Source organism: Thunnus maccoyii, chromosome 24 (genome assembly GCF_910596095.1).
Source record: "Thunnus maccoyii chromosome 24, fThuMac1.1, whole genome shotgun sequence".
NCBI lineage: Eukaryota > Metazoa > Chordata > Actinopteri > Scombriformes > Scombridae > Thunnus > Thunnus maccoyii.
Window position 1 is genome coordinate 2,593,342 of NC_056556.1, and position 15,833 is coordinate 2,609,174.

The window sequence follows — 15,833 nt, forward strand, 5'->3', positions numbered from 1 at the left end:
TCAGCAGGGGGCTCAGCGGGCTCAGCGGCGGGGTGTTGGGTGTCGTGTCTCCGTTAGTGAAACCGGACCTTTCCCCTCGCTGCATTATCCACAGCTGATCTCCAGCACAATGACAGAGTCAGCCGGCTCAGTGCACGCTGCTGTATCTGTCTCTGCAGACGCCTCGTTGTCCTTTTATCTCACAGCTGATGTTTCTTATGAATCTTCATGTTTGGATCCAAAAACCATCAATGAACTGATCTACTAACAAGTGTTGTGTGTGTGTATCATAGTCTGATATATCTTATTCCTGCACTGGGTGACATGTTTGGTCACGTTAGTTTGTTTAGAAACGGCTCCAAAGACTAATAACAGCATCGTGTTTTCAGTCTCTGGAGAGTAGTTCTGTGTAGCAGACGCCACCGAGCATGTTGTTACCTCTTGACTTTGTACTACGTTATAAATTTCTCAAAGAACTGCAGTGAAGATAGGTAAATGTAATCTTATTAAGGCTGCAAATGTTTTCTATATTAATTGATTAGCTGTTTGGTCTTTAAAGTGTCAAAAAATGGTGAAACATGTCAATCAATGTTTCCCAAAACCTGAAATGACGACACAAAGATATTCAGTTAACTGTCATAGAGACTAAAGAAACCAGAAAACGAAGCTGGAATCAGAGAATTTGAACATTTTTTCTTTTAAAAAATGTCTCTGAACAATGAATCAATTAACAAAACTGGCGATTAATTTAATAGTTGACAACTAATCGATTAATTGACTAATCATTGCAGCTCTTCATGCTAGCGTTGATACATATATAACAGCAAAACATCATGTTTGCTGTGGCAGGATTTCAGTAACCTGATGCGTTAGATGGTTTGTTACATAGAACCATCTGAGAAGTCGACCGTGGAAACTGTTCGGAAAAGTTGCAGGAACTTTAAAAAAAGTACCCGGCAGGTGATTGGATGAACCATCTGTCTGTCACCTTGTGAGGCAGCCGGACACTGATTGATCCGAACCATCGGTGGTTCGGACACAAGCGTATAACTTGAAGCCTGACAAGATGGATTCTCACATGATCTCACAAATCCAGCTGCCTCTCAAAGTTAAGATTCAAGGTTAGACCCAATAGTTCCTGGTCCATTGGGGACTTCTTGGGACAGGAACTAAATTCAGACCCTGATTCCTGTAATTTAGAAACTGTTGTTTGATGAAATAACCAGATGTCTTTGTCTGTTTTTGGCTAATGCAGTGAATTAAATACCTCATAACGAAGGTTTTTGATCAGAGCAGAAAAGACCAGAATGCAGAACAGGATCTGAAGCTGTTTGCATTAAAAACAAACAATGCAATTTAAGAGCTCTTCATGTATCAGCAGTGCTCTCTGTCTGCATGTGTAAAGTTCAAGGCCGCTCTCTGTCAGGTTGTTAAAGGGAGTTCTGGGAAATGTAGGAAACCACTGAGAGTCACTGAGGTTGAAAAAGTTCAGAGAAACTAGTAAATTTCAACACTTTACCACCAAATACTCATTATAATCATGTTTTGAACTTCCAAACTGGGCTCCTGAGCCCTTGAGAGGGTCCTTGGGAGTTTCCCGGGAACATGAGGGCTAGTTTAATGTCAGTAAAAGGTGTCTGCACAGTGAGAGAGCGGATAAAGGTGTGTTCACGGTCAGGAGTTCATTACTTCCTCACCTACAGCTCAGACTGTTACGTCATTCTGTACCTAGTCTGAAATCTTTAAGGGAGGGGTGAGAACGTTTCGGAGCGCAGGTCTGAATGCGCGCACCTGCGCTCCTGCTCCCGCGTCTTGACTTGAAGACGAGGGTCCAAAGGGACAGAGTGAGCACGCGCCAGCCGTGACAGTCTCGTGGCACGGTGTTTGTGTGTCCTTTTGGCTGAAACACCGGCTTGACAATAAACAGATGAAGGCGGCCGCGGGGCCTGTGCCACCCCGGTGGGAGGAGAGGACGGAGCAGAGGGCAGGTCCAGCAGGGCGCGGTCTTCTTCTTCTCCCGCGGCACCTCATCTATACTGTAGTAGGATCTCTTCCATTTCCATTTCTGCCAACAGCCCTGCGCCACAGGGACGCATTGAGAAAAAACCCGAGAGGCAGAAACCGCTGCGGGGACACCCTTTGACCGCCGTGCCCAAAAGGCGCAGCCAGCCTACGCACCGCGCGCCTCTGTGTCTGTCTGAAGCCCGTTTCTCACAGCTCCGACACAGAGAGGCAGCTTTGAACCTGCCTGCCAAGATAAACTCACCTCGCCTATTTATGCCCCTGCCTCTGCGTGCACTCGGGACAGGAGAGTGTCAGCAGCTCAGAGGACAGGTTCAGGTCGTTCCAGCTCGTCTCCAGCGGCGCACTGGCCACTTTTACGCGCCGGGAATGGCGACTTTTGGGGACTCGGGGATGAGTCCTGCTCCGTTACCTCCACTCTAAAATTATAAAGGGGAGCCCACGCGGGGGGGAGGCACATCAAAGAAATACAGCGGTGACATTTTGGCCACCCGCCCGGGGGTTACACACCGGCCCCGGGGTGGAATGCTGCTCCCGACGCTGGTGACGTGCCTCGCCGGGTGCGCCTTTCTCCTCTCGCCGGTCAGCGAGGGCTGCGGGCCGGGTAGAGGCTATGGCAAGAGGCGGTCACCGAGGAAGCTCGCGCCGCTCGCCTACAAGCAGTTCAGCCCCAACGTGGCCGAGAAGACTTTAGGGGCCAGCGGGAGATACGAAGGGAAAATAACCCGGAACTCTGAGCGCTTCAAGGAGCTCACCCCGAACTACAACCCCGACATCATCTTCAAGGATGAGGAGAACACAGGTGCAGACCGCATGATGACACAGGTAACCCTCCCGGCTACCGTAGTGCCCTTTAGCCTGGTCTGTAAGCATTCAGTGCATTACTTTGCGCACTTTGCCCTGTCTTTAAACTCGTGGACGCTGTTATCTTTATCCTCATTTCTTGTTGACTCAAGGCTCGTCACTGCAAAATTACTGCAATCTGTCTTAACAACCCAATCCGTGTTTATCTTGTGTCTCCTAAGTTCCTTTTAAATCAAATGAGACATATTGTTTTCAAAGCTGTTCAAGAGCAACACGTGTTTTTACCGAAAGTCACAGCAGCAGCAGGTTCTCTGGAAGTTTATTTCTTTTAATAAAACTATTTTCCTGAGATGAAAATAGTTTTAAGGTGGATATTTTTGCTGCTCTTTTGGGAAACTCTGATTACAAAATCTTTCTGTTTGCACAACTCATTCTTCAGTCTTGTTCCAGAAAAACTTTGCAGCAGCTTTAACACAGTTGAGTTTGTGTGTGTGTGAATTGTGTAGGTGACCAGTTTTGAATCACAGCTCTTCTGCTCCAGTTTCAGAGGTTCACTGTGGGCAGCTCGTGCGTAAAAGAGGGCAACCCCGTCTAAAAATGTATGGAAAAGCGGTCGCTCTTAATTAAAACACTATGTCCTCTGTTTTACATCATGTTTTTTGGTGGAAAAACAGCCAAAAGTCGTATTTGGTTAGAGCCCGGGTCAAGCGTGTACTGATGTTTACCGTTTTCGTTTTTAGCCCGACTGGCCAGAGTTAACAGTCGCCTTTTGGACTGTCAAAAATTTTTACGACACCGTCATTGATGTGGCCCCGGGTGGAATTTATTTGACTCCCAATTTCCCCAGGAATAAAGTATTTATATCTGGCTCTTGTGACCGCGGGCTTCCTCTCCGAGCTGCAGCGTTTATGTCCACAGACCCACGTGGGGAATGAAAGCGCGCATTCCCGTCTGGAGCTGTCACCTCGCTGCGCGCACTGCAAGAAATGTCCACCCGGGGAAGAGAGTCACTAGAGCTTAGGGGCTGAGTGTGAAATAGAGCAGATAAATGTGTTTTTAAAGCGTGAGGCAGAATCTGCAAGAGTGGATGAGTTGATTTAAACAGACTTTTAATGCGAATAAACCTTTCAAGATCGAGTAAGTTTATCCAAATTTAGTGTTTCTGCTTTACTTTAAGATGTGCTTCTGTGAGACAGTTCCTGCAAAAAAAAGTGCAACCAAATAAATAAAAGAGAGATTTCAGTTAAGCTGCACATTATGAAAGAAAGAGGATGCTCATGAGTCTTTAAAAAAAACCCTCCCTAGACTGACATTTTTTGCAGCGCGCACCCCCGAGCCGCTGCGCGTCAACGGCGCTGACCTGCACACAATTTATGGGCTCCAAGCCGCAGCAGACAGCCTCCTGTTTGTCTTTTACTATTCCGTGTTACTTTTTGTTTGTTTTCGCAGCACACATGTGCAAAAATAACCCACTTCACTTGTGATGAAGCCTTAATTATACCGGGTTTTTTTTTTTTTTTTTCTGCCTCTTGAGTTTTTATTCGCTTTTTCCTGGGCGCTCCGCTGCTGCATACAGACGCGACTGTTCAGGGGAGAAGCCACACTGCAAAAAGAGTCATTTTGTCACATTTAGCTATTAGTAGATATGTTTTCTTTTCAAAGCACATGTTAAATTGCAAAATTATTTCACTTATTTCCATTACATGTTCTCTCATTTCAGGGATTTCGTGCAGACATTGATGCGTATCGCTCCAAAAAGGCAGATTTAATTCAAGAAAATCCTTTAAAAAATGAGCTCATTGAATTGGAAACAAGGGAAGTAATCTTTAGCCTTTTTTTTTTTTTGTAGATTTTTTGTCCCCTCATCTCAAGAACACAAGACTATTAGACGCCACATGTGACTAAATGGCCTGTTCAGAGAGACATTTTTTGCAGCGCGGAGGTGTGCATAGGCGCATGTTGTCAGCCTGTGCGTCCAATGTTTGTGCAGCCCGGCGGTTTAGTGCTAAAACCGCTCCTACAGAAACCCCCGTCGATCTGTACACCTTGAAAGGAAAACCAACAAAATCTATCGTCTGATTTATGAAGTCCAGCTCGTTGCTCTCGACCGCACAGAGAAAACACGAGACGTTCAGATCCACACTGAACACTGTGAAAAGGCATCTGTGGCCACCGAGCCACGAGCTATTCTTATCACAGCCAACATGGAAAAAGACATTTATAGGGTTTAATCCCAGTTTTCACCCTTAATAGACTGAGATTCATGCAGCGCTGCATCACTGAGAGAAGCTTTCAGAGGCTGCGAGCTGCTGATTGAGCCAAATCAGAGCAGTTAGACACTTTAAAAGTTTAGATTTTGACCTTTTTTGAATACAGGATGTTTCATATCTGACGGTGTAGGAGTTCACACTTTTTCATTCTTACATTGCAGGCCAATTAAACGGTCCTAATGGACATTTTAGGAAAGAAAAATGCATCATTCCTGCAAGTTAGATGAAGTACAGGAGGGGTAAAGTTAAAAATAAGCAAAACTAATGAAGAAAATAACATTTATTTTTAAAAGTATTACTAAAATTGCAGCCTCATTCTAGTCAACACACTTTTCCTTCATTCATTTAGAGGTCAGTGCTGTTATAAGTCTCATCCTTTTAAAACTTCATCCAAATCCAACAAGTAAAGGTTGAGATATGGAGACAAAACTACACATTTTAAACTTTATTTATATATGTTATATATTGTATATTATATATTGGACCAGTCTTGAAATGTCTTGACCTTTTTAAAAAGAAAAACAGCACCCTCTTCAGGTCATTATTTGCCATTTTTAATAATAAATTCTTCTCTTGTGGAAAATTGGACAAGATACAAGCTTTATACAGCCCAGGTTTATCTATCAGACAGATCTGCTGCTTAGAGAAACAATCAGTTTTTGTAGTTGGGATTAACAATGGTGTTCATTCATCGATTCAAAGCTAACACCACCACACCCATGAAAAACAGAAATATACGGTCATAAAAATGACGACAAACTTGGATGAGATTGACACAGTTGTACAAGTCGAAGGAGAAGTTCTCAGGTGTTTTATATGAACAGAGAAAGAGGTTTTCATTCCTCCTGTTCATACTGGCTGTTCAAAGGTCATCGTGTTGTGCTAAAAATGCATTTAAAAGTTAATGTGAAGCTTATATTCAGCTTCAGCAGTCTGAGTTAGTCATATCAAGTGGATATCTGACACATTTACAGTCTTTTTTAGCATCTTTGTGTTTCCCTGTTGAGCTGCAGTGGAAGTATAGTAAGAAAAAGAGGGACTTTGGCACTAAAAAGACTGTAATGTTGAAAGATATCTACTTGTTTTAGCTTCATATTAGCTTCAGATAAACTTTTAAATACATTCTTGCACAGAAGGAGGACTGTGGATTCATCACTTCCATTATAAGGTCATTATGATCAGGAGGAATGATTACAGCAAGAAAAACATGAAAAGTTACTGGTTGAGTAAAAAATGTTTAAATAAATAATGTAACTCAACATTAGACATTTGACACATTGAGTTTGGACTCTTCTGTGTGTTCCTCAGAGATTATTGGTGTCTTTTTCGTTGCTGAAAGACTATTTATAAATGTTTGGTGTGATGGGTGGAGCCGAACATGAAGCCCCTCCCTGAGAAAAAAATCAGACCAGGTGTGTGTTAGAGGTCACCTGACATGTTCTGACGCCCTCGGCCGCTTTAACAATGCGGCCTGGGTGTCGATTTGATAAACGAGGCAGACAGGAGGATTTATTAGCGTTATTTAGAGCAGGAGGGAGTTTACGAGTCCCTCAATAGGCCCTCTCACCTTCTGTTTGCTCACCCTGACCAGACTCCAGGTTTAGAGGGACGCTGAGGACCTCTTGTTCAGGTAGCAGTCCCCCCCCCCCGCCCCCCCTCACCCACTCACCCACTCACCCCTCCATCCATCCTTAACATAGCCTCCCGGCTCCCTTCGCTCACCACAGAGAGCAAACATGAGGCCGAGCTGGGACAGCAGGGGTGCATTGTGGGAAGGCTGGAGCCACAGAGGGGTGACGGGGGTTTGGTGAGGTTCATGGGTGCAGGCAGAATGAGTCTTTGTAAAGAGCTCAGGCGTCCTCTGATTGGTCGGGTTTAAACCTCCACGTCATCAAGATTTGAAACGCACAGCAGGAAGGAGTTCAAGGGTCAGAGAGAGGAGCGTCATGTGACAGGAAGAAGAGCTGAGGGAGAGAGACTGAAGGATTACTTTGCTTTTGGAAGAGATTTATATATATTTTTGGAAACTATGTTGAGCAAAAATCAGAAAACAGCCAAAATAGATGCATAAAGTTCTGTGTTTGAATAGAAAAAATAAAGTTTCAATGAAAGTTTTGATGGAACAAACACTGAGAGATCCAAAAACACTGAGTCCTACATTTCCCATAATGCAACTCAATAGCATATTTTAATTAAACTCTCTTTGCCTGTATAGCATCTGTATATATACAGTATATAAAATATGTAGACAACCTCAACTGACTTCTGAATGTACAGCACTGCTGCATTTTTTACATTTTTATTGTTGTTGTTTTTCAGTTATTTCTTCTTTTTAAGCAATTAATTCATATTTTGAATAAATTATATTTTAATAACACATTTTGATAATTAATAATGTATTCAACCATAATAGATGTATAAATAAACAAGTTCTGAGTTTTAAATGAAGTGCTTGTGGCAGAATAAAATGTTTTTACCCCCTAAAACACTAGATCATACATTTCCCATGATGCAATTGGATAGCATGTTTTCACTGGACCCTCCTTGCCTGGTAAATGTCCACATCTCTCAAACTAAGGCAGCTTTCTGTTATTATTATTATTATTATTATTATTATTTTTATTATTATGTAGTTGTTGAATATACTAAACCAACATTTAAACCTACTTTTATGTAACAAAGATGGATTTCTTTGCTGCTGGTACTCTTAAACTTCCATAGATTGATGCTGAATGGGATAAAATTCTGGTGGAAAGCCTGAAACTAGAAGATGATCACATGTTCAACTATCATTTGGTAGCAATATGCAGCTGTCCACATACTTTTGGCCGTATAGTGTATGTTTACATGCTGTATATGGACATGTATTTTGAGCTGTTTACCATATTTACATTCATTCCAAAATTCAAATTAACAATAAGTCCTGTTCTCTCGTCTTCTGCAGCGCTGCAAAGACAAGCTGAACTCTTTGGCCATTTCGGTGATGAACCTGTGGCCCGGGGTCCGGCTGCGGGTCACCGAGGGCTGGGACGAGGACGGCCATCACTCGGAGGAGTCGCTGCACTACGAGGGCCGGGCGGTGGACATCACCACCTCAGACCGGGACAGGAACAAGTACGCCATGCTGGCTCGACTGGCGGTGGAGGCCGGGTTCGACTGGGTCTACTATGAGTCCAAGGCCCACATCCACTGCAGCGTCAAGTCAGGTGAGGGACCACAGCGGCTGAAAACTGCACTACTGCTGAATGCAATTTTATAAATAACAAGATTTAGCTTTTTTTTTTTTTTTTTTTTGTTAAGGGAGAGCATGCAGAGAAAGCAAAACATGCGCCCTGTTCTTTTCATGCATCTGCTTTCTCTGAAAAATTTATATTCTTCTAATTTGCAGAATAGAAGAATACATTAGGCTTTCTGGGAAATGTTTTTAATGAAGGTAGAACTGGTACACACCAAACTCTAATATTAAGTTTAAGCCACAAAAACATTTTTTTTAAGTCCCCTTATTCAGCATTAATACTCACTATATAAACAGTTAATAAACCATTTATAACACACTATAAGTGAAGCGTTTGCTGCTGGATAAACAGATGAAATGAAAGCTGTTCCTAAAAGAAGTTATATATCATATCTGCTTATAACTACAAGATCTATTACAGCGGCTTATATTCAGAAACATTTAATGTTTTATAGAAGAACATGTTAATATTCCATAAAATAGTGGTAAAAGTGGTATTGATTGTTAAACTCGAGCACTAGTTTCAAAAAATGTTGAACAATACCCAGCCCTACAAGTAGCATGTAAATTTAGCTGTATTTAAAAATAAATAAATAAATAAATAAATGAATGTCTAACAGTAAGAGAAGCATAAATTACTCAACGCTGCCACAAAGATGCCTTTTTCTATCTGATATTCAAACACTGACAGAAATTTGACGACAGCATTTGGAAGAAACTGCTTCCGCTGCCATTTCCTTTTTCCATTCTAACAGTTTTGGTTTCACTCCTCTTCTATCTCTGACCGCCAGCTAACTCTCTCCCTGCTTGCATCTTATGGGCGCTTGCTGGCTCTTATATTTTTCTGTCATCTTCATCTCTCTCATCTGCCACTCACCCCCCCCCCCCCCCCCCCCCCCATGTTCCCTGAGTCAGGCCATGTTCTGCATCACATCTGAAACGTTGCCTCTGTGAGCTGTTAATGGCTTTCTCGCTTTACTCACACAGATGCAGGCTCAGTGGTACTTTATACAACCACTGTCAGGTGATTTAAGAAGGGCTATAAAGCCTGTATATTGTGCACAACGCAACAAAAACTTGAACATAATGGTTATTGCAAATGACTCTACAGAGAAGATTAGCATTTATGAGCTAACTCGTTAAATAATTTGAAATGTGAGGAATGATGAGTCAAAATTATGAAAAAATAGTGATATAAGTCAAAATATGAATTTGCTAGGCCAGAATTATGAGATTTAGTAAGTAAAAATTATCAGATATTAAAGATATTAAAGAAAAATTTGGATTTTCTTTTTGAAAATTATAAGATACTAAGTACATTTTTTGAAGTTACAATTTTGATATAATACACAGAAAACTACAGAATGCCAAATCAAAAATTTTGACTCATGGCATCAAAATTGTGACATAAGTCAAATTATGGACTTGCTAGGCCACAATTATGAGATTTGGTAAGTAAACATGATCAGATATTAAAGAAAAATGGGGACAATAGATCAAAATTACAACTTTTATTTTTGAAAATCATGAGATACTCAGTAAATTGTGACTTTTGAAGTTACATTCTTGAGATAATACATAAAAATTCCAATTTACTAAGTCAAACATTTTATCTGATTACATCAAAAATTTTGCTTTTTAAGTCAAAATTGACATGTCACATGAATTATACTTGGTAAACCAGAATTATGTTATTATAAGTCAGATTTTAAAGAAAAATTATGACTTATTTTTGAAAATTATGAGATACTTTGCAAATTTTTTTAAGTAAAAATTTTGACATATATCAAAACAACATACTAAGTTAAAGATTTTGACTCATGACATCAAATTTATGACTTTTTAAGTTAAAATTGTGACAAGTCACACTTGCTAAACCAGAATTATTAGACTTAGTAAATCAAAAATTATGGGTAGTTTAATTGAAATGATAAGTAGAAAAAAATCAAATAAAATGTATACTCCAGATTAGATACTGAAGCTTATTGAGATGTTTCTTTTCTCTTTTGGTGTCCAATCAGCTGCTGAGCTCTGCAGACATTTTGCTGGTGCTATAAAAGTGGTCAGGACGTAACACATTCTCATCAAGGTTCAACATATTCAACAGAGCGTCTGTGCATAACAACATATAGTGTGTTTTGGGAAAATGTGCAGTTAGCATGAAAAGTAACACAAGTGTGCCACCCAAAATGTGCTGAAAGTCACACATGCTTGTAAAAATGCATCAGAGTTTAAACCCCCTCCGACACATTTTACACTGAGTGGTAACTGAGATTTTCCTTTTTCCTACTGTATCTCTCTTTTCCCTTCCTTCTTCTTCCTCTCCTTCCCTCCCAGATCGGGTTGCGAGGGCCCAGTCCTTGACTTGATCAGACGGGCAACCAATCAAGTTGGTATTTTTTTCATGTTTTTGATTTCTCCTCTTTTTCCCCTGTTTTTTTCCTCAAAGTTCCTCAAAACAAGACAAGGAAAAGAAATCAGTCTCGGGAAGACAAATCCAGCCAGCTGAGGAAAAGAAAAGATTGAGTTGTAACTGAGGAGCTCTCCAACAACAAATCCCCCAAATCCTTCTTAAAGGCACTTAACGGGGGGCAGCTGAGCAAGAGGAAGTAACCACTAGGGGGCAGCAGGACCGCTGTAGATGAAGGACTGGACTGAAAAAAGGGGGGACACATGAGAAAAGGAGGAAACACGGGGATTAATGGAGTTTATTAACACTCAACACTTTCACCTCAGACTTCAGCTGCTTCAGATGAACAAGATGAGAATTATTTCTGTGGTCGATCCAGGAAGAGAGTTAGGAAGGTAATATCTTTTGTTCCATAGTGACATAATATGGGAAAATAATGTTATTTAAAAACTATTTATGGCAGTTTTTGTCTGATAATGGAGGAGCAGTGTCTGTATGATGAAGCATATGGTTCAGGATTAGGAGTTAGGATTAGATCATGCTCATGAGGAAGATTTTAAATCCATTGTTCTCTCAAAGGCAACGTGGAAAAGACGATTCATGAGATGCTGCATCACTTTTAGAAAACCTCCAGTTTATTTGTATCTATTTATTTAACCAGGAAGATACTTTATCTTTTTTTACAAGATAGACAAAGACAGAGAATTACACTGAAGAGTAGTTAGATTATAATAACATGACTACATTTCACAACATGCGAAGGGGAAGTAGTGTTTCTGCTGGTGGTCGGGCCTGGAGCCAAATTTGGATGTCAAGTTAAAAAATTGTGCCTACAGCATTCAAGGTGTAACTTTTTTTTTTAAAAAAGTATATAAAATTTTATGAATATTCTGTTGTAAAAAAAATAGGAAGCCAAGCAGTGTGGGGAAAAACAATTTGTGTGCACAAATTAGTAAATCATGTTCTCACATTTATCATTTGTATTCTCAAATAAATATTTCTTACTAAAAAACTAATTAACACAAGAGAATGTTAAACAGTGTTGTTAATATTTTATGTCAAAGATAATAAAGCAGGCTAATTCCAAAGTATATCTAGGTATCTCCATCCAAAATCAGTTTAAATTGCATTAAATCCAAGAGTGACAAGTCAAATTTATGATTTTATGTCAAAATTATTAAACTTTTGAAGTCAAAATTGTGATATAAGTCAAAATATGGACTCGCTAGGTCAGAATTTTGAGATTTACTACGTAAAATCAATGACATGTCAAAGAAAATTGTGATAATAGGTCAAATTTATGACTATGAAATTAAAAGATTTAAGTAATAATTTTGAGATAATACATCAAAATTGCAAAATTTGACTGATGAAATCAAAATTGTGACATAAGTCAAAATTATACCTGCTAATCCAAAATTTGTATTTATTACGTATAATATAATAAAATGTACACCTGACAAATTCCGGGCTCTGTTATAAAAAAATATTTAAAAAATATACAAAATACATATAATTATATAAAAATCTAATAAATTAGTGTACACAATAAATAATTTACAAAAAACATATATAAATTGAATTGAATTGAGTAATTTTATAATTATACTGTCAATTTATGTAAAAAGTCATAAATGTTTAATTATATCATGATTATATTTTTACAATGTAAACTCTTTTTACATTTTACAAATTCACATTTTTCGTCACACTGAAACTGAAAATTCGGTTCAATGTTAAACCTGGAAGAGATCTTTTAAAGCTGTGTTGCTGTCGGTTTGTCAGATGATTAACCTGCTGGCTGGTTTTCCTGCTCTGCTCCTTCCTCCTTCAGGTGACTTATCTTATCACCTGGCCTTGGCTTTCCTACCTTCCCCAAATATTTATCCCCAGATAGACTTGAGACAGTCCTCAAGAGTCACTTTCAAGTGCCTGGACGCATTGTCACGTACATAATCCTGCCCGGACACTCGTGTACACACACATGCAGGGTTGAAAAACAGGAGCTTTTATCTGGCAGCTTGGTTATTGTTCTTTTATGTCGAGTGTGGGAAAGAAAAAAAGTCAATATTTAGTTTAAGGGAGTTGGAAAGATTTATTGTGTGGCCAAGCTTTTAGTATGGAGGTCCATTTCTGCCAGAAAAATATAAGAAGAAATGTAAGGAACAGCAAATATTAAAAGACTCAGTGTAGGTTAAAATTCTGAGATAGTAAGTCTATATTCTGACTTTTTACAGTAAAAATTAGATAGTAAATTCAAATTTTAACACATAAATAAAAATTATGATTAAAAATTCAATATTTATCATTTTATTTCAAATTATGAGCCAAAATTTTGACTTTTCAATTCATAATAAGTTCATTTTTTTTTACCTTTTTAGTCAAAAGAGACTTGAGAGAGCAAATCAAAAATGTATACGTACAAATTGTGACATTCTAGGTCAGAGTTATGAAATATTTTGAGATAGTAAGTCAAAATGATGAGTTATTAAGCCAGTATTATTAAATTTCGTAAGTTTTTATTAAGTTATTAAGTCTCAATATAAGATATTAAATAAAAATTTTGACTTTCAAAATTATAAGATTAAGTCAAAATGATTATTTATGACAATTTCATAAATTTGACTGTAATTATCTCATAGTTTTGACCAACTACTCAAAGATAGAGAATAGTATCCATAATTTTGAATTAAAACAGCATCATTTGAAATTGTATCTTATAATTATGATTCATTGTTTCTGTCTTTCCTAACTTTTAATTGTTTACTTGTTATTTTTCTGGCAGGTTTGGGCTTCTATACTTCAGGAATATTTACATCTTTTAAAATCTTCTTGTGTCTCTTGTTTGTCTTTCAGATCACTCAGTGGCAGCCAAGTCTGGAGGCTGTTTCCCCGGCGAGGCGCTGGTCAGTCTGGAGGACGGCCATCAGAAGTTCATCCGTGACCTGCGACCTGGCGAGCGAGTCCTGACCTCATCTGGCAGCGACGGCAGCGGTGAGCTGGTATACGACGAAGTCGTGACCTTCCTGGACCGCGACCCAGTGACCCAGAAGCTCTTCTACACCCTCCAGACAGAAGCTGGTGCCCACCTCTCGCTGACCGCCGCCCATCTGCTGTTTGTATCCGAGGGTAACTGCTCAGAAGGGGCAGTGCCGGCCCGTGGCGCCCTGAGGACTGTGTACGCCAGCGACGCCCAGCTGGGACAGTGTGTCCTGGTGGTGGAGGGTAACGCGGGACAGAGTTACAGTGAGGGGCATCTGTCTCGGATTACCCGGGTCACTGTGAGGGAGAGCAGGGGGGCGTTTGCACCTTTAACCAAGCGGGGGACGCTGGTGGTGGACGGCGTGGTGGCATCCTGCTACGCGGTGGTGGACCAGCAATCCCTTGCTCACTGGGCCTTCTCGCCGCTCAGACTGATGCACAGCTGGACCAGCGCCGTCGGGTACCAAGAGGACGGGGTCCACTGGTACTCACGGCTTTTACACTGGCTGGGGGGGATGCTGCTGGACTCAGGACGCTTCCACCCGCTGGGCGTGGCTCAGGCCGACAGGTGAGGACAGAAACTCAACCCCCCTCACCTTGTGACTTGGATGTACCCCAAATACACGCCTGCTCTGACATCATCAGAGCTGTACGGGACCATGATGGACCACCTGACGAAATGCTGCTAAGGCCTCATGGGAGTTTTTCAACTGGAAAAACAGGGAAAAAGAAGAATAAGAAGCTGTGAACTGACACAGATAAATTCTCCCAAAACACAGACAGCAAATACGAGCACTCAGAGTCAGAAAGACCACAAAGAAGTGCACAAACAGACTTTTTATAACACTTGTATCCTTAAAACACTATGAAACAAAAATCCCTTAAAACACTCTTAAATAATCTGTAATTTACTCCTGAAAACACTGAACCAGACACCTCAATCATGTATCAAGGTGTTTGGTTTAGAGGTGTAAGTTAAAACCCATCATTAATTTTAGGGGCTACATCACTTTCCCCTTCATTTACACATAAATGAAGGTTTGGATCTGGGTTCACATTTGGGTTTAAGGTTGCAAATGAATTAACATTTGAAGGGATTCTTATTCAGTATTCAGGTATTTAATATGTTGACCTCATGCTTGGGGTTCATCAGGAGATAAATAACCAGATTATAATATATTTAGGGCTTTTAATGGGGTTTCCTCACTGCATTAAAGGGTTAAAAACACTTCACACAATGACATGAAAGCCATCTGTGAAATTTCACCATAAGCGAATAATTAAGGCACTTCTAAAGTATAAAATAAAGGATGGCTTTCATGTTATTTGATTAGTTTTAAAGGGTTTTAACCCCCTAAAAAGCTTCTAAACCATGCAGGTAATCCATTAAAATCCCTTCATATGCATTACAATCCATTAATTTACCCTAAATATGGTGCAAACCTATAAAACTCCTGAATACTGAATGAGAATCCCTTAAAATATCATTATTTTGCACCTCCTAAACCAAAATCTCAACCTTAATAATACATTCATCTGATCTGTCAAATACTTTAAATGTCTGTGTAAAAGTCTCTAATCACAATACGTTAATTGATCTATAATCATCCCTTAAAATCTCGTACAAAACACCTCAGTTTCATCACTATTAAATGGTAAATTAATGGTATTTCAAGGTAAAAATTTAAGGGATTCGGTTTCATAGTGAAATGGGGTTTTGTGCTCGAGTTGTATGTAACTTTTACTGCTTAATACAGAAATTTTTAGGACGAATGATAGTTGATATTTAAGTGTTGTTTGTTTACAGAAATCCAATAATGTTTATGAAGTTATTGTGGGTGAAGAGATATGAAAAGATCTATTTTTTAAATTAAATTATATGGAAATGAGCTGTGTGTGTGTGTCGTTTCATTTTCTGTGTATGTGGCTGATCAAGGTGTGCGTGACTTACCTGGCGTGAACGCGCCTTTACTGACACCTACCGGCTTTGTGTTGACAAAGCACGCGCACCCTGTTTTCCTGTCTGTCATTATATATCCGCAGCTGATGAATGCGCGCGTCTCCAGCGGGGATCAGGACTGATTTAGCCCTCACATCTGACTGGAAAGCGCTCCGTGTGCATAAATAGTTC

General features: G+C 39.9%; 1 protein-coding gene across 1 annotated transcript; it reads left to right on the forward strand.

Annotated features, from left to right (window-relative positions):
- Nucleotides 1-773: 773 nt before the first annotated feature.
- On the forward strand, nucleotides 774-15,591 carry LOC121891860 (indian hedgehog B protein-like). Its single transcript, XM_042404501.1, has 3 exons — nucleotides 774-2,826; nucleotides 8,020-8,281; nucleotides 13,577-15,591. The coding sequence occupies exons 1-3, from the start codon at nucleotides 2,527-2,529 to the stop codon at nucleotides 14,272-14,274; spliced, it is 1,260 nt and encodes a 419-aa protein (XP_042260435.1). The 5' UTR covers nucleotides 774-2,526; the 3' UTR covers nucleotides 14,275-15,591.
- Nucleotides 15,592-15,833: the final 242 nt, after the last annotated feature.